The following is a 19,445-nucleotide window of genomic DNA, read 5'->3' as shown; positions in this document are numbered from 1 at the left end:
TCAGGTTACATGACTCCAGTATTTTGGTCCCAATTGAGATTTGTTTCCCTCATGGCACCAAATACTTGTATCTGCATCGATCTCGCTCAGGGTCAAAGCTAAACTCCAAAGATGGAGGGGAGACTGTATTGCCACAGATCGAGGGGGCGCTGGTGGACCAGACTAAAATGTAGGAGATGTTCAGGTTGGCCACTTTTGCTTCTAAAACACTTTGCAGCTACAAGCATGTGATACAGAAGACTGTGAGGCTCGGCATAACTTTATAGCCCTTCCTGTCTGGGACATTCTTTGCTTCAAGAGAGAAAACGTACAGAAGAGCAAGGAGATCTTTTGGGGTTGCCTGGAAGCTGCCTTGGAGTACAGAGTGGAGATGGAAAAGGAAGACTCAGCAGGCCCCAGAGAAGTCAGAGATCATGAGGTTGGAAGTACCAGGAAATTATGGGAAGGAACCATGCAGAAGATGCTGGGTGAGGACAACCTGAGCTCAGAGGTCCAGCGCTGGAGATTCAGGCAGTTCTGCTACCAGGAGGCCGAGAGACCCCGAGAGGTGTGCAGCCGGCTCCATGCCCTTTGCCGCCAGTGGCTGAAGCCAGAGAGACACACGAAAGCTCAGATGCTGGACCTGGTGATCCTGGAGCAGTTCCTGACTGTCCTGCCCCCGGAGATGGAGAGCTGGGTCAGAGAATGTGGAGCGGAGACCAGTTCCCAGGCGGTGTCCCTGGCAGAAGGTTTCCTCCTGAGCCAGGCAGAGGAGAAGAGACAGGAAGAACAGCAGGTGAGAGAATCTGTTTAAATCTGGTCACTCCAAGGGGCTACAAACATGAATGTGGCTCTTCTAGCAATCCCAACTGGTACCCAATTTGTGTGTGAGGGAGACATTGCAGAAAGATTTCTGCTGCAGTCTTTTGACTGCACCATAGGAGCACAGCCTTATACTGAGTCAGACCATTGATCCATCTAGCTCAGTATTGTCTAGCCCCCCCCAGACAGGCAGCAGCTCTCCAAAGTTTCAGGCAGGAGTCTCTCTCAGTCCTACCTGGAGATGTCAGGGAGTGAACCTGGGATCTTCTGCTTTTGAGCAGGCAAATGCTCTTCCACTCAGCAATGGTCCCATCCCCTAAAGGAAAACCTTGAAGTGCTCACACATGTAGTCACCTATCCAAATGCACACCAAGGCAGAACCTGCTTAGCAAATGGGACAATTCATGCTTGCTAGATTTGACTAGCAAGCCAGAGGTTGCTGGTTCGAATCCCCGCTGGTATGTTTCCCAAACTGTGGGAAACGCCTATATCAGGCAGCAGCCATATAGGAAGATGCTGAAAGGCTTCATCTCATACTACACGGGAGATGGCAATGGTAAACCCCTCCTGTATTCTACCAAAGACAACCACAGGGCTCTGTGAACAGCCAGAAGTCGACACCAGCTCAAAGGCACACTTTACTTTCACAAGACCAGATCTTCACAAGACCAGATCTTCTCCCCATATGATTTTGGTTGGTACTCCGCCTCTTGCTTAAATATCCAGAAAGTAGCTAATATGGTGCACAGAAACAACTTTACGGTTAGTGGATATTAGCAGAAATGAGGCAAGACTAAATCACAACAGCCATGGCTAGCTAAGTTCCTTTTGCCTTGTGCTTGAAAGTCAAGAGAGATGGAGCAGAGGAATCTGCCTGGGATGGGAGTTCTACCATCTTGGAGCCACTGCTGAGAACGCTCCATCCTGGGTATCTTAGACAGTGAGGGAACATGGAGCAGTGTCAAAGGTCTTAGTCCTAGGGATGTGCACGAATGTTTTGGCAGGGCAGGGAGTGGAACCTTTAAGCATGAGTAAAGCAAGTCCTTACCTGCACCTCCGCTACTCCACTGTTTTGATTTTATCCGGAAACTGCAGCTAGTGCAAAACGCGGCAGCGAGGGTTTTATCCGGAGCTGCCCGTTGGGACCATATCACTCCCATTTTGAAAGAGCTGCACTGGCTGCCAGTTCGTTTCCGGGTCCAATTCAAGGTGCTGGTTTTGACCTTTAAAGCCCTAAACGGTTTGGGCCCGGGGTATTTGAGGGACCGCCTGCTCCCAAGGGTTGCTGCCCGCCTGACGAGGACATCTGGAGGGGCCCTGCTCCGGGTGCCGACAATGAGAGAGCCCCGGCTGTCGTGCACTCGGGACAGGGCCTTCTCTGTTGCTGCCCCGAGACTCTGGAATGCTCTCCCAGTGGCCATTCGTTCCTCAGACTCCATCACGGCTTTTAGAAAGCTTGTAAAGACTTGGCTTTTTACCCAGGCTTTTACATGATCGTTTTTACTGCGGCTTCTGTGTGTTTTTATCTGTTGTCTTGTGTTTATGGCTGTTTTTATATGTTTTTAGCTTGATGTTTTTTATTGCTTTTTATTGTATGTTTTAATTTTTGTAAACCGCCTTGGGGTTGTGTTTTTAACGAAAGGCGGTATAGAAATGTAATAAATAAATAAATAAATAAATAAATAAATAAATAAATAAATAAATAAAGCTGCGCTGCTCAGAGGTCTGTGTGCAGCTGCAGGACACATATGGCCACCATGGGGGCTTGGTGACCATGTGCATGGTCAGCAACACGCACAGGGCTGCCGCACATGCTCAGTGGCCATGTGCACCCCACAGCCACTCAGAGACTTCTGAGTGGCGCAGCACCACATAAGAACATAAGAACAGCCCTGCTGGATCAGGCACAAGGCCCCGCCCAGAAAAACAACGGGGCAGCAGAGGAGCACGTAAGGACCTGCTTGACTCATGCTTAAAGGTGCCGCTCCCCACCCTGCCAAAGTGATTTGGGCTGCGCCAAAGCGATTCAGTGCATCCCTACTGGATGCGCCGAATCAGTTCATGCACATCCCTACTTAGTCCATGGGTGGGTTAGTATGGGAGAAAGCAGTCCTGGATGGAAATGATTTCCTAATCCCTCTCCCCATTCCCTTTCTGGGATCCTCATAATTCTTTGACCCTGAACTTCTTTCAGGGTCAGAGACTGTTAAAAGTGAATCCCGATTTCTACAAGACAAAGAAGATTCCATTGGACGCCAGAAAGAGGCCGCTGTTCAGGTGGATCGTGCAGCAGAGAGAAGGAGGTGCCACCTCACTGGGTAAGGAATAATGGGATGAACTTGCTGAATGGCTTGTTTCTAAGGAAGCTGCCTGTGGGTTTCATGGTCCTCCTTTCTTCCCTGGAAGGTACAAGATCAGTCTGCAAGATCAGAGGAACTGAGTACGGATTAAGGAGGCAGATATTAACTTTGTCTCTTTCTCTTGAATGTATATGAAATCCAGGAACTGCTTCTACGGTCTCATTGAGACTTTGCTGGGAGGAAAAGCATTTTTGCAGGAATTGAAGTTTTAATACGGTCTGCTATTTGGAGAGTGTCTGAATGAATTTGTGTGTACTATTTGTTGTATTTTTTATTTTTAAAAAACATGTGTGTAGTTTATTCATCTTGGAAGCATTTGATTTAAAGGCAAGGTAGAAAATGTCCACCGCTTTTGGTCTCTTTAAAAGGTGGCGAGATCACACTGGCTCCTCATTCCAGGCTTTCTCCTCTTTGCGGCAGAGCAGATCCAGCCTCCATACAAATGGACCAGGTAGGGGATAGGGATGTGCAAACAGGTTCGATGTTGAACAGGTTCGACATCAGATCTGTTCGGTTTGATGATCTAATATCGAACTGAAACCCCCCAGTTTGGTAACTTTTTAAAAATTAATTTTACTTACTGCCACCCTGCTGGGGGTTTAGATTCGGTTGTGGGGGGTGTCTCCAGAAGTTCCCCCTCCCCCCTGCCGGCCTCCGTTATGTACAAATTGCTCGGTTCGGGCAGCCTTCAACCCGTTCCAAGCCTGCCCTCCGTTGCGGCAGCCATTTTGGGGGCTGCCGCGCATGTCCAATAGGCCTCTGCATGGCCTGATGATTTGTACATCGGCGGGGGAGGGGGATTTCTGGAGACACACACACTCCCCGCAGCCAAAGCTAAAGCCCCAGACTGGGTGTCAGAAAGTAAAATTTATTTATTTTTTAAGTAATTTTTTAAAAATTAACTCACAACCCCCCCCCAAAAAAAACTCTGTGTGTGTGTTCAGGTGGGGGGGGGTTGCCAAAACCAAACATAATCGGTCTGGTTCGAGTCTGAACCGGTCAACCCGGTCTTGTACACACCCCTCGTAGGGGAGGGGTCATTCAGGAGAAGAGTGGGCACAGCGTGGGGGCCCTCTGGACCAGAAAATATCTGCCTTCCTTCCCAGGGTTAGGCTGTCCAAGCCACCCACACAAAGGCCACTTGGGAAACTTTGGATCTGGCAGGAGAATTCCCATACACCCTTTGCTTCCGACTTGGATTGCTGCATTAGCACAAGGAGAAACTTTCTTTCTTCTTTCAGGATCCAGTGACCTTGGAGGAGGTGTCTGTGAGTTTCTCCGAGGAGGAGTGGGCTCTGCTGGATCCAGCCCAAAGGGCTCTGCACAGGGAAGTCATGGAGGAGACTTCTGGGCATCTAGCCTCACTGGGTAAGGCTCCTCTATCCCTTGGCTGCTATTGTTGCTCTGGATCAGTAAATTGGAGGGCTGCTATTGAAGACATTGGTGGCTCTGGTATGTTTCTTGGATCCACAAGGCCACATGTATAAAATTAAAAAAAAACAGTACAACAGTTCCACAATCTCTTGACGTTGGATTCATGAGAGGATCTCCCGTGCTTTGTCTCCTCAGAGTCTGGTATTGGCACACAGGTGGGGGACTTGGTCCTTCCATGATTTCTCCAGGATCTGTTTCTCCCACTTTCATTTCACACTTAGTCCAAACTTTCAGGAAGTCCCTAGCCCCCAATGGATGAGGAAACTTGGCCCTCCAGCTGTTGTTGGACTACAGCTCCCCTACCTCTTTGCTGCTGCTGCTGCTGCTACTAATACTACTTTTATTTGTTTGATTGATTTATATGCCACCTGAGAGGCTCCAGGCAGTTCACAAACACAAAGACAAACAAGACCAGCTATTAAAACAAGATTTTTTTTAAAAATCCAACACTTTCAGAAATTACAGCAATTTTTTTTTAAAAAAATAGCAATTTGTAGAACATTCAGAAATTACAGCAATACTAGTAGCGACTGCTGGAACAAATACTTCCTCCTGTCCAACCCCCTCCCTCACCTCCTGAAGTTCTATCAACAGTCCTTAGTCCAATTGCAGTGCAAGATGGCTTCCTTTCATTAATGGGAAGCCCATATTCCCATTTCTTCCCTGTACATAACACAACCCTCTCCCTAAAGAAGTGTCTTTGTCGTATATTAGGGGTGGATGCAGTCCCTGGAGCCTTCTGACTCTCTCTCTCAAACTCTGTTAATGTAAACATTTCCCCTTTGTGTTATATATCTTAGCCCGACCTGGATTTATTGGATTCACTGGATTTACTGGAGCTAGCGTGGTGTAGTGGTTAGAGTGCTGGACTAGGACCGGGGAGACCCGAGTTCAAATCCCCATTCAGCCATGAAACTAGCTGGGTGACTCTGGGCCAGTCACTTCTCTCTCAGCCTAACCTACTTCACAGGGTTGTTGTGAAAGACAAACTCAAGTATGTAGTACACCACTCTGGGCTCCTTGGAGGAAGAGCGGGATAGAAATGTAAATAATAATAATAATTCAATAACATTGGCTTCCGTATTCTCACATGTGCCATTGCATCAGGTCACAGGTGCATTTTTAAAAATTATATCTATACCTATACCAAGAGAGAGAGAGTTAGTTTTGCTACCGGCTCTTCTGGTGGCTACTCGGGGACGGGCCTTCTCCATTGCTGCCCCTGGGCTTTGGAATGCGTTCCCTATTGAAATAAGAGCCTCCCCATCTCTGGCAACTTTTTAAAAGGCAGTTCAGACACATCTGTTCACCCAGGCTTTTAATTAGATTTATAGGTTTTTAGCTTTTAAAATTTTTATTGGTTTTTACAATGTCTTAACAATCTCATTTCATCCATTTAATCAAATGTTGACTTCCCACTCGCCAATCTGTGCAAATCACGAATTATACAATTCAACCATTGCTATAGTAATTCAAAACATATATCCTATACCTTACAAACTCGATTTTACTCTACTCAACCTGCTATTAATACTAAATTTCAAACCCTGCTGAAAAATCAATATTAGAGAAATAGTTCTTTAAGTATAGTAAGAATGGTTTCCAATCTTCTTTAAAACATTCCAGATTTTCATCCCTTATCAGTACTGTAAGTTTTGCCATCTCAGCATATTCCAAAGTTTTTATCAGCCAATCTTCTTTTGAGGGCATTTCATTGTTCTTCCATTTCTGCGCATATACTATTCTAGCCGCCGTGGTTGCATACATAAAGATTGTTAAATTCCTTCTGGAAAACTCTCCTTGCATTATTCCCAGCAGGAAGGATTCTGGTTTCTTAGGAAATGTCATTTAAAAAATTTTCTTCAACTCATTATATATCATATCCCAGAAAGCCTTTGCCTTCCCGCAAAATTAGATTTATAGTTTTTAATAGTTTTTAACAGTTTTAACTTTGTGTTTTAATGTGTTAATGTTTTAATTCTGCTTAATTCTGTTTAAATTTGTACTGTTTTTATTGCAAACCGCCCAGAGACGTGAGTTTTGGGCTTTATACAAATATGTTAAATAAATAATATACACCACCCTCCGTCCTAAGACCACAAGGTGGTTAACAAGATAAAAATAATTCAATAAACTTGATAAAAATAATTCAATAAACCCCTGCTAACTTGGCAAAGAGGCACCTTTTACCGTGGTGATTCTCTTTATTTAGCAGGGGGAGAGTAACTGGCCCTACCCACCCCCAGCACAGTACTTCCAGTGACTGTTGCTGGTGTCTATCTTATGTTTCTTTTTAGATTGTGAGCCCTCTGGGGACAGGGATCCATTTTATTTATTTATAATTTCTCTGAGCCATTTTTGGAAGAGCGGTATAGAAATCGAATAAATAAATAAATAAATAAACACATAAATACAACTAAATGTTTTTCAAAAAGCAAAGATTCATAATATTATAAGGATGATGATATTTCAAGGTGTCTCAAAGAGACGGGGTTTCCTCTCCTCTGCCATTCCTTGTTCCTTAGCCCAAAGCCCCTTGCCAACGTAACCAAGAGCTCACATGTGGATTTCCAGTCCCATTTTGTCCCATTCCGCACATGAGACGTCTATCAGGAGAAACAAGTTTGAAACTCTGTTAACTGAAAATTGCAGGGGGTTATAGTGACGGACAGATTGTTTCCAAACTACTTTGCGGGGAGTCTGTGCAATACCAGGTTTCAGAACATAACAGCAGAAGACACTGCCATTGGTCTGCCTTTCCCAGTTCTGTCTACTCTGAGCAGCAATAACCCTCCAAGGCATGATCTCCCCAGCCCTCTTATTTGAGATTTCTGGAGGTTTAAACCCGGGTCTTTCTGTTTGTGGAATACTGAAATATCAATTATATGACATCCTCCAGGTTGCCAGTTGGAATCCCTTATAACATCAGCTACTTAAATACAGGGAAACCTCGTTATCCACGGTCCCGCGTATCTGCGGGATTACTCACTGACACCCATTTTCAGTATCAGCGGATACAAAAGAGTTAAAACCCACATATCCGCGGTTCCTAGAGGGCTGGAAGTGACTGCGGAGGTCACTTCCGCCCATCATTTTTTCCCCAGGGAGCCATTTTGTGGCCCAATTCCATTTAAAAATGGACTTTTTAAACTCCCTGCCCCATGATTTTTTGTGGTTTGGGGGAGGCATTTCAGGTCATTCCTGGGCACATGGGGGGATTCCTGGCCATATACAAACCCCATGGGGCACACCACAGTAAGCTTTTTCAAGTTATTTTGCCCTTTCTGTCTTTTTTTTCTTTTTCCTCCTCCATTTCCGAACCTAACCCCGCCTTTTCCTATAGCAATAATGACTCGTTACTTGTGGTTCTGTTACTCATGGCAATAGGCGAGGAACGGAACCCCCGCAAGTAATGAGGTTCTCCTGTACCTGGCAGGAGTAACCTTTTTGTTCACTCAGGCCTTTTGAATTTTGATTTTTAAGTTTGATTTTTAACTGATTTTAAACATTTTTAAATTGCTTTTTATTCTGTTTTCTTCTTTCCCATTTGGTTTGTTATGATTTAATGTGTTGTATGTTTTTATTTCATGTTTTAATGTTGTGTTGTGAGCCACCCAGAGAACAATTTGTTATGGGGCAGCTAACAAGTAAATTTTATTATTATTTATTATTATTAAGGATCTGCTTGTCCTGAAAAGAAGCATGACAAATTTTGTATTCTTTTATTCACACAGCAAAACATTATGTTTTTCCCCTGAACTGAAGCTCCATTTCTCTCTTATCGGGAGGTTTTCTTTATTCCTGCAGGTGATGGAGTGGAGAGTGAGGGAGAGGAAGAACCACACAGAAATAAAACAGAAGCAAAATATCTGTGGAAGAAATCTGCTCCTTCTGAACACTCTGAATTCCATGAAATCCCAGTCCAAAATAGGGATTGCAAAGGAAATATAAGGGATAAATACCCTCAGTGTGCAAAAATATTTACTAGTAACACAAGCCTCTGCACACCTCAAAGAATTAGCATAAGTGAGAAAAAATATAAATGCTCTGAGTGTGGAAAGAGATTCAGCCAGACCTCACGCCTTATTTGCCATCAAAGAATCCACACAGGGGAGAAACCATATCAGTGCTCGGTGTGTGGGAAAAGCTTCAGCCAGAAATCGCATCTTACTTCCCATCAGAGAATCCACAGAGTAGAGAAGCCCTATCAATGCTCAGTGTGTGGAAAAAGCTTTAGTGAAAACTCACAGCTTACTTCCCATCACAGAATACACACAGGAGAGAAACCATATCAGTGCTCAGTGTGTGGGAAAAGTTTCAACTGGAGTGGAGAGCTCACTTCCCATCAAAGAATCCACACAGGGGAGAAACCATTTCAGTGCTCAGAATGTGGAAAGCATTTCCGCTGCAGACAAGGTCTTACTTCCCACCAAAGAATCCATACAGGGGAGAAACCGTATCAGTGCTCAATGTGTGGAAAGAGCTTCAGCCAGCATTCAGACCTGACATACCATCAAAGAATCCACACAGGAGAGAAACCATTCCAGTGCTCAGAATGTGGAAAGAGCTTCCGTTCCAGAAAAGACCTTACCTGCCACCAAAGAATCCACACAGGGGAGAAACCATATCAATGCTTAGTGTGTGGAAAGAGCTTTAGCCAGAACTCACATCTTAATGAACATCTAAGAATCCATACAGGAGAGAAACCGTATCAATGCTCGATTTGTGGAAAGAGCTTCAGGTCCAGCCCCAGCCTAAACGAACATCACAGAATCCACCTACGCAACATACCATTTAAGTATTCAGAGATCATCACCCCCTTGGGCAGTGGCTTAGCTATCCTCTCACAACTGTGAAGTATCTACATTTGATTTTTAGGTAGGCAAGACATCTTCCTAAAAGACCATTCCAAATCAGGTGTGGGACTTGCATCTGATCTTCAGTCATGGACATAGATAAGGGATAGAGCAGCCTCTGGTCTTTCTTAGTCTAAGATGTCTGGTCGTAAAGATGTCCTTTTCAGTCTGCAATTGCAGTATCAGAGTGCAATGCTGGTTATATTTCCCTGTAGAAAGAAGCATGCCCTTGCCTTTTCTTGAACCACTTCAGACTTGTAAGCAGAGGAACCCTTCTGTCAGTGGTATGAATGCCAGAGTGACCTGGATAATGAGAGTAAAATTACTCTTTGTTTAGTAGCTTAAGTCAGTCCTGGCCTAGGAAATGACAACCTCCTTTCCTGTAACCTTCCGCTTGAAACTTCACACTTGTGTTCTTCAAGACGTCTTTCTGATGTAGATGGCTATCTAGTTTCGCTGATTTGCTGTGAGTGGCAATTGATCTGTAGACATTTCTTGCATGGCCTTTGTGGCTGGGGATGGTGGGGGTTGTAGTCTAACATCATCTGGGGACCCAAAGTCAAGAAACCCTGCTCTAATGAGTAGATCGCCTGCAAGCAGCTATGCTTTTTTATTGGAGCATAACAAGAGCCTTGCTGGATCACCCTATCTAGTCTGGCACCCTGTACCACACAATGGCCCAGCAGCTGGCTCTAGGAAGCCATACAACCAGGAGATTAAGGCACGCCCCACTCCTGCTCCTTTGCAACTGGCATTCAGAGTAGCCTGTGAACATGGAGGTAGCCTATAGCCATCAAGATTAGTAGCTATTGATGGAGTTGTCCTCCATGAATTTATTTTAAGTCCCACTAAAAATCACCCAAGCTGGTGGCCTTCGCCACATCCTGTGGCAGAGAATTCCATAGATTAATTATGTGCTGTGTGGAAAAGTACTTCCTTTTGTCAGTCCTAAATTTCCTGGTGATCAGTTTCATGGGATGACTTTGATTCTAGTGTTATGAGACAGGGGAAAAGAACTTCTTCCTACCCACGTTTCCAAACCATGCATACTGTTATAAAGCTCTATCAGATCTCGCCTTAGTTTCCTTTTTTCTAAACTAAAAAGCCCCAAATGCTGTAGCCTTACCTTGCAAAATAAGGTCACTCGATACTCATTCCACTTCTATCTTCTACAAAAATGCTTCTAATATATTTCCCCAAAAATTGTTTGTCTAGTGGCAAAAGAAAATGTGCATGTGTGACCCATGGGTTGCCAAGTTTCTTTCAAACCACTGGCACCTCCCCTAAAATGATCACCTGGCTCCAGCCAGATCAAAGGCAAAGTCTGGCACACCTCAGAGATGCCAAATCTGCAGAGAATTGAGCTAATCAATCCAGATTAGCTAAACAGGACTCAATACCACTTGGGTTGCCTGTCGGGTAGCAGCGATAGAAATAGTCTGGATTGTATTTATTTACTGCATTTTCATTCCACCCAAGGAGCTCAGAGTGGGATAAATGGGTTGATTTTATATTTATTTATTTATTTATTTAACCACTATCAGAACTTTTGTTGAAAAGTGGCATATAAATATTCATTGTATTCGTAGGAGCATTGTGAAAAGGAAAGCAGTCAATGACATATAACAAAATAAAGAGATCATTCACCCTTCAATAAGTTGCAGCTGGGGATGATGGGAGTTATAGTTCAGCAACACCTAGAGAGCCAAGTATGCCTACCCCCAGTCTAAAAACTACAATGCAAGAATCTGGATATGAAGTAGGGCTGTTGGCTCCTTCCCCACAAGCTGGTCTTGTGGTAGCAAGAATGAATTGTCCCGTTTGCTAAGCAGGGTCCACCCTCCCAGTTGCATTTGAATGGGAGACCACATGTGAGCACTGGAAGATATTCCCCTTAGGGGCTGTGACTGCTCTGGGAAGAGCATCTAGGTTCCAAGTTCCCTCCCTGGCATCTCCAAGATAGGGCTGAGAGAGATTCCTGCCTGCAACCTTGGAGAAGTCGCTACCAGTCTGTGTAGACAATACTGAGCTAGATGAGCCACTGGTCTGACTCAGTATATGGCAGCTGCCTATGTTCCTCATCTAAAGTGGCCACTCCTGAGATCCTGTGTGCTCCAAATGCATCTGGGGAGAACTGCCTTCGAAGGTGGGTCACATGGGTGAACCACTCAAGGCAGGAAGTTTTAGGAGTGTCAGAATGGAGATGCACAACCAAGGCTGTGCACAACCAAGTTCCTGCTGTGGGGGCAAGATGAGAACGAGAGAGGGGCTCCCACAATCCCATATCAGCCCAAAGGGAGCTGGGTTGTTCTCTGCAAGATCCACATTGGCGAGCTTCTTTTTGCCACTCAGCGCTGCTTTCCGCTGAAACGTCTGCTTAGGGTTTTGCAAAGACAATCTCTCGCAGGCAATCCAGTGAAAAGATTCATTCATTCATTCATTCATTCATTCGATTTCTATACTGCCCCTCCAAAAATGGCTCAGGGCAGTTTACACAGAGAAATAATTAATTAGTTAGTTAGTTAGTTAGTTAGTTAGTTAGTTAGTTAATTAATAAGAAAGATGGATCTTTCCTTGAGAAAGATGCCAAAACATGCTGGAATAAATCCTCCCTTCTGCAGTTGCTCTGGCTTTTGTTTTTGAAACTTCTTTCCTCCTCTGCTCAGCCCAGAGAGTCTCCCACTCCGCATGCACTCCTGTTTGGTAGAATTCAAGAAATGGTCACATTGAACTTGGATGAACCAAAACTAGTTTCACACTGGTTTCCACAAGAGAGGGGCTCTGGCTGGGACCTTTGAGGGGGCAACTGTTGCAGAAAGGGGAATCTAGAGAAAGGCAGAGGTGTGTGTAGAAGCTAAGGCCTTAGGACAAGGGTAGGCAACCTTGGCTTTACAGCTGTAGTTGAACTACACCCACCGGAGAGCTAGCCTTGTGGTAGCAGGCATGAAATGTCCTCTTTGCTAAGCAGGGTCCACCCTGCTTTGCATTTGAATGGGATATTGAGCCCCTGGTGGCGCAGTGGTAAAACTGCCGCCCTGTAACCAGAAGGTTACAAGTTCGATCCTGACCAGGGGCTCAAGGTTGACTCAGACTTCCATCCTTGCGAGGTCGGTCAAATGAGTACCCAGAATGTTGGGGGCAATATGCTAAATCATTGTAAACCGCTTAGAGAGCCCCGGCTATAGAGCGGTATATAAATGTAAGTGCTATTGCTATTGCTATATTACATGTGAGCACTGTAAGATATTTCCCTCGATGGGGCCACTCTGGGAAAAGCATCTGCATGCTTGTGTGCAGAAGGTTCCAAGTTCCCTGCACAGCATCTCCAAGATAGGGCTGAGAGAGATTCCTGCCTGCAACCTTGGAGAAGCCGCTGCTGGTCTGTGTAGACAATACCGAGCTAGATGGACCTATGGTCTGATTCGGTATAAGGCAGAGTCAGGAACAGGTTCCTATGTATGACCTCCATAATCCCCACCCGCAACTGAGCCTAGGTTGCCTACCTCTGCCTTAGGGACAGCCCAGTGGCCATGGTGCTGTGGCCAGTGGATCCCAGCCTGGCCTGAACTGGTGAAAGCTGGCAAGAGGATATTGAGCTAGGCGGATCTGCGGTGGATCCTACAAGGCTACTCTTACAGTGAGTCTTCCTGCAAATGGAATTTTGCAGACAGAGCAGAAATCCTCTCAGTTCCTGGTGGCATCCAGATGGAAGCAGGGATTAGCCAGCTTCCAAAATAAAAAAAATAAAACACACTTCTCGCACTTGGGCAGGACCTGGAGGTGGTGCCCTATGGATCAGGGCCGGCAGCAGGGCTGGGGGTGGGGTGTGTGTGGAGAGCAGAGGGTCCTGATGCAGGGGAGGCAGGGGGCAGAGGGCCCTGAGTCAGAGGTTGAGCTCAGCTACTATTGGCAGAAGTGGTGGAGAGAGCAGAGAAGTGTTCCCTGTATCAGGGATTCTCAGATGTTGACTACAACTCCCGTCATCCCCAGTCAAAGGCTGTCGCAGCTAGGGATGATGGGCATTGGAGAGCGACATCTGGGAATCCCTGTTACAGGGAACACTGGAGCAGAGCCACATTTTGGGGTGGAGGTGGGGTCCGGGAGCAGAACCAGCATTGCCCTGCTACTTTTCTTGCAACATGCCTTTATGCAGCACAAATGGCCTCTTGGCAACTTTAGGTGGAAGCAATCCAGGGAGACATGCTGGCCCCAGTGTGAGTCCACCCCCCACCCTTTGCCAGGGCCAAGAAAGCAGCTGGTGGAGTTAGAGTGGCACAACCACTCCCTCTGACCGCCGCCACCCGTCTGACCCTGAAAGGGGACATAGTTAAAACTGCTGGTGGAACTTGCCTGGATGTTTGCCAACTTCTTGCTGACCCTTGCTCCTGTGCCTTTAATGTGCAGGCATTAACAGCTGATCTCCATGATGCGAGACGTTCTACTTGTATTGTTGTCCTCTGCAGATCAGCCTGCTGCTATAGGCAGAGGAACAGATCAGATAGGGTTTTTCCTCATCAGTTGGCACCAGTGGTCCCTCTTAATTTTTTTTTCCATCTCTGTGCAGAATTAGTTTTGTTCTGGGTGGCAGTATCAAGGCAGTGTGTGCGCATGTGCATTCAGAGTGGGCCCTTCCTGATTCAACCTGAGCGGGATCTAAAAATGACCGAGTGGACATCAAAAAATGTGTGAGCATGCATGCGTGTGCACGCCTTAGAGAGAACACTGTTAAGCACCTCTGCTTGCCCTGGGGAGAGTGATGGAGGGCCCGAAGGGCCCCACTTGTAGGTGGGATTCTTTGTCTTCACTGCTCAGCATGCCTTCAACTTGATAGTTTCAGTGCCAAATGTAGTTTTCTTTGGGTTTACTTGAAGCCAGTTCTTATGAGACATCCAAGTAACTGTGCTTATGAGGAGGCTGTAAGGGCCCAGACCAGATCTGTTGTAGTTAAACTCAAATTTATTGTCGGTATTAGCCTAGTTAAAGCTTTTCAAAGGTAGCCCTGCATTGCAGTAATGACATGTCTATGTGTGGATATAGATGTCAAGAGACGGAGACTTCCTGCCACCAAGGGCCTTTTGCCAACAGAGCTGAACAGGGAAAACAGAAGCTGTTTCCTACACAGTACTGAACCGATCTTTGGAACTCATTGTGACATGGAATTCATGGTCAGGGTCAGAGGCGGGCTCTCCAAGGAAAGACAGAGCTCCAGGGGCGTAGCAAAGTTGGAGTGGGCCCAGAGACAAGATTTTAAAATGCCCCACCCTCACTGAAGCTCAGTTCATGAAGTAAAGAAATCTTAAAATGATTGTGGATGATGCAAATCATATAATGGTACTAGAGAAAAACATGCTGTTCTGGTAGCTCCAGGTCTTAACACTCACATCAGTTTTGGAGGATAAATACAATGGAAGGAAGCCCGGGCGGGTGCGTGGCTGGGGGAGTCAGTCATGTGACTTGCCTCGGGGGGGGGCCAAGGCAGTGGGCCCCCAGACAACTGTCTCCTCTTGCCCTATTATAGTTATGCCCCTGCAGAGCTCCTATTCACCAGTTTGGCAAAAGGTGGAAGCCGCTGGTAGACCAGAGCCTTCTGGGAAGAGACAGCTGGAGGAGCAGCTACCGAGAGGAAGAAACGCAGCTATTGTATACCTGGAAGCCAGGAAGCCTCTGTCTGGAGCGAGTATTGGGGAATCCTGGAAGTTGATTTAGGGGTTCAGCAAGCTGCCCAGCTGAGAGATGGTTGCAACCTTCTCTTTAGCAAACTGTCCTTGAAATGTGCCTCAGTTTCCTGGGCAGAGAACTGTTGGGATTGATGTATATCTACACTGTCTTTGTTCTTGCCACTGATGTATTGTATGTATAGCTGTACATAGGCTTGGGGTAGTGTTTAGAATGCTCGAGACAATTATCCGTTCTGTAGACTGATTGGTCAGTTTGTATGTCTTTCTGGGCGGCTGCTATTTTTCTGTTAGGATGACCCTTTCCTGAAAGTAGGACAGTCATTTATAAGTTGGTAATCGTTAAGTAATAAACCTGAGTAACTTTGTTCAATAAACTTAACAAGCCTCAGTTTCTGCTCTGATACATTCTGCTACAGGATCTGCCTCGGGTAGGTTGGAAGCATCTCCTCCTAGCTGGGAAGGGAGGAGGAATGTTCTGGTAGAGGCTTGAGGTAGAGGTTGCCTCTAGTAGACCTCCAGTAGAGGTGGGGGTAGAGTTGCCGTGCCTCCCTGGAATTTTGGGTTTCACCCGGATTTTAAGCATCTCGCCCAGATTGCTCAGCCCACCCAGATTTGCCCGGATTTCAGCTTCTTTCTTTTTTTAAAGGTAAACTCCAGCAGCTCTAGCCCTTGTGCCACCTTAAGTGGGGAAATGCTTGACTAACAAGCAGAAGGTTGTAGCTGGTACTATGTCGGGCAGCAGCAATATAGGAAGATGCTGAAAGGCATCATCTCATACTGGGCAGGAGGAGGCAATGGTAAACTCTACTTGTATTCTACCAAAGAAAGCCACAGGGCTCTGTGGGTGCCAGGAGTCGAAATCGACTTGATGGCACACTTTACTTCTACTAGCCCTTGTAGAAGCGGAGTTATGGAGCAAAACGTGCAGTCACTATTCTGCTCAAAAATTATTTTCAAGCCAATTTACATAGTATGCAAATTAGGCACCCGGATTTGGAAAGCCAGAATCTGGCAACCCTAGGTGGGGACTATGCGGGGGGCAGGTTGAATCCCAGATAGAAAAATCATTTGCTGAGATTTGGGTCAGGGAAGATGTAGGACACCCCTGCTTACTGAGCAAAGATGCTTTTAAAGGAGTGATTCTCTTTTATTTAGCAGGGGGAGAGCAACTGGCCCTATCCAACCCCATTCCTCCTGCTCAGCCACTGAGCCCCACTGGATGGGCCCTCACTCTTGAAAGCTCCAGGTCCAAGGACATCTCCATTCCAGGCTGGAAGAGGACTTTGCCTTTCTGCCATGAAGGTTAGCTTCATAGCCCCCATCCTTACTGGGGACAGCGAATACGACTAATATGTATATACTGCTTTTCAACCCAAGTTCCCAAAGCAGCTTACATATAGGATGCTGGACTAGATGGGCCTTGGGTCCCATCCAGCAGGGCTTTTCTTATGTGTTTGTGTATTGCTGCATGAAAAAAAGAATAAAGAAGTCTTACTGCCAGCCAGAGTAGTCAAAACTGGGGAAGCAGGCCAATAGCGGCTTCATCTGCTAGAAAATTCTAGGAAATCTGGTATTACAAAGATTCTACCTCCAACCCACCATAGGTTGAAAACTAATGATCCATCACTAGAACTTCCCTCTTTCTCAGTTAATAGAGCCTCCATCATACACTCCCTGGCTGTTTTTTCCTGACAGCCCTCTTGCTTATTAAGTGGGACAAAATGGGATGTAAAAATCAACATGTACGTTAATGGCTAGGTTGGCAAAGTTAAATCTGGCTCTTTAAATGGTGAGGTCAGTGGAAGCCCTCTCCCTCCGAGACACTTAGAAATAGCATCTTTATAATGCAACTAGTATTTTTAAGCCCGTTATAATAACGGGCGCTAGCTGCTTTTTCCCCCTTTTTGCGTTCTTCCTTTCTATTGTCCCTATTTTTTTTTTTTTTTTGCTAGGCTGGACCCGCTGTCGACGATGCTTCTCTCCTAGCTCCCAGTTGGGTGGTGAGTGCCGGCCCCGCCGCCATCAGTGTCGCCTGCACCCGCCGTCTTCCCCTTGGCCCTGGCGTCCGACTTTCCCAGCCCCGGTGTTCTCTTTTCTCCCACCTCCCAGAGTGCCGCCCAGAGTGCCTTCCCTGCCGGCCAGTTTGCTGCCTGCCCGGCCCCGGTGTCCTCTTGCCTCCCGCCTCCCAGAGTGCCGGCCAGATTGCTGCCGCCGACCCCGCCGTCTTTCCCTTCCCGGTGTCCGTCCCCGCTGGCCCTGCTGCTCCTCTCCTGGCAGGCCGGGTGCGCAATCGTTGCCTCTGGGCTTCTGTTCGGGTGGTGAGTGCCCCGCCGCCATCCGTGCCGCCTGCACCCGCCATCTTCCCCTTGGCCCCAATGTCCAACTTTCCCGGCCCCGGTGTCCTCTTCCCTCCCGCCTCCCAGAGTGCCGCCCAGAGTGCTGTCCCCGCCGGCCAGATTGCTGCCCGCCCGGCCCCGGTGTCCTCTTCCCTCCCGCCTCCCAGAGTGCCGGCTGGCAGCAATAGAATCGGCCAGCATGGCCGCCTGGTGTCGGCGGTCATGTCTCCCTCGGACTGCGCATGCCCAGAACAGCCCAGGGAGATACGGACACAGACCCCAGCGTTCTAAGGCACGGACACACACTCAAGCGGATTATTATAGAGAATGAACCTGGGTGAGCCAATGCAATGGCAGATGTGGGAGTACTAGAAAAAGTGTTACTGAAACTATTCAGTACAGGTTGGGCTAAGAAATGTAAGATAAAGGGGCACGTTTTATGGAAGAAGGAAGTTTTATGGAAGAAGGTCATCGTGCACTAGATGTGGTGAAAGAAGTGTTGATAAGGATTCAGAAGGGTCTGTGTGCTTATGGAGAAATATTAGTAATTACACCAGCAAATAGGTGCGCAACTTCCAAATTACTTTCGGACCCCACCCCCAATGAAGAATATGCTAGGAATTTAACATTTGGACTAAGCACAAAGACGAAAGTGTGGACACGGATTCTGCAGAAATTGGTGAAGGACCAAAATCACCACCCTGTGTACTAATACCAGGTTGTTCATTGGGGATAGCCTCAGGCAGGCACCATGGAGTGGTGAATGGGGCCTCCTGCAGAACTGAGATTCTGCTTTGCTAGGGTTGCCATTCTCCCCAGATTTCTGAGTATTTCATGGATTTTAGCCACGTCAGCTGGACAGTGCATCAGTCAATTTGCACAACATGCAAATTAGCTGCAAACTAATTTACATAATGTGCAGATTAGGGCACCCGGATTTGGAAAACTCGAATAAGGCAACCCTACCCTAGGTGGCTCACCCACCTAGTGGCGCAGCAGGAAACGACTTGCCTAGACTTGTCAAAAGGTTCCTGGTTTGAATCCCTGCTGGTATGTTTCCCAGACTATGGAAAACGCCTATATCGGGCAGCAGTGATATAGGAAGATGCTGAAAGAATTCATCTCCTATTGCATGGGAGATGGCAATGGTAAACCCCTCCTGTATTCTACCAAAGAAAACCACAGGGCTCTGTGGTCACCAGGATTTGACGGTGCAACTTTACCCCAGGTGGGCACTGCTTCTTGGTCTCTGCCTGGCTCAGGATGAAACCTTCTGCCAAGGCCACCACTTGGGAACTGGTCTCCGCTCCACATCCCCAGACCCAGCCCTCTATCACTGGAGACAGGATGGTCAGGAAATGATCCAGGATCACCGGGTGCAGGACAGTGTTCCCTGGGATTCCCAGATGTCGTTTACTACAACTCACATAATCCCCAAACAAAAGCCATTGCAGCTGGGGATTCTGGGGATTGTAGTCAAGAACATCTGGGAATCCCTGTTAGAGGGAACACTGGTGCAAGATCTGAGTTTTTGTGTGCTTTTCTGGCTTCAGTCATCAATTGCAAAGGCTGTGGGTTTGGCTGCAAATTTCTCGGGGCCGTCAGCCTCCTGATAGTGGAGTTCCCTGAAGTGTTTGCACTGTACAGCTTGGGTGGTGGTGTTCTCACTTACCATCAGAGACCAGTAGGAGAGCTGGTCTTGTGGTAGCAAGCATGAAATGACACCTTTGCTAAGCAGGGTCTGCCCTGGTTTGCATTGGAATGGGAGACTACATCTGTGAGCACTATAAGAAATTCCCCTTAGGGGATGGGGCTGCTCTGGGGAGAGCATCTGCATGCAGAAAATTCTAAGTTCCCTCCCTGGCATCTCCAAGATAGGGTTGGGAAAGTCTCTGGCCTGCAACTTTGGAGAAGCCCCTGCCAGTCTGTGTAGACAATACTGAACTAGATGGACCAATGGTCTGACTCAGTAGAAGACAG

At 46.8% G+C, this 19,445-nt stretch overlaps 1 protein-coding gene across 1 annotated transcript in view; it reads left to right on the top strand.

Annotated features, from left to right (window-relative positions):
* The window catches only part of LOC128343845 (zinc finger protein 850-like), a 60,573-nt gene that overhangs the window by 1,686 nt on the left and 39,442 nt on the right, over positions 1–19,445 (top strand). The window contains exons 2-6 of the mRNA XM_053293278.1: positions 218–775; positions 2,996–3,119; positions 3,530–3,612; positions 4,403–4,529; positions 8,403–9,377. Of these exons, the coding sequence (XP_053149253.1) occupies positions 371–775; positions 2,996–3,119; positions 3,530–3,612; positions 4,403–4,529; positions 8,403–9,377 (1,714 nt within the window). The 5' untranslated portion in view covers positions 218–370. The remainder of the gene's footprint in view (positions 1–217; positions 776–2,995; positions 3,120–3,529; positions 3,613–4,402; positions 4,530–8,402; positions 9,378–19,445) is intronic.

The sequence above is a fragment of the Hemicordylus capensis genome, chromosome 2 (genome assembly GCF_027244095.1).
Source record: "Hemicordylus capensis ecotype Gifberg chromosome 2, rHemCap1.1.pri, whole genome shotgun sequence".
NCBI classification, from domain to species: Eukaryota; Metazoa; Chordata; class Lepidosauria; order Squamata; family Cordylidae; genus Hemicordylus; species Hemicordylus capensis.
This window is presented reverse-complemented; position numbering and strand designations above follow the sequence as displayed.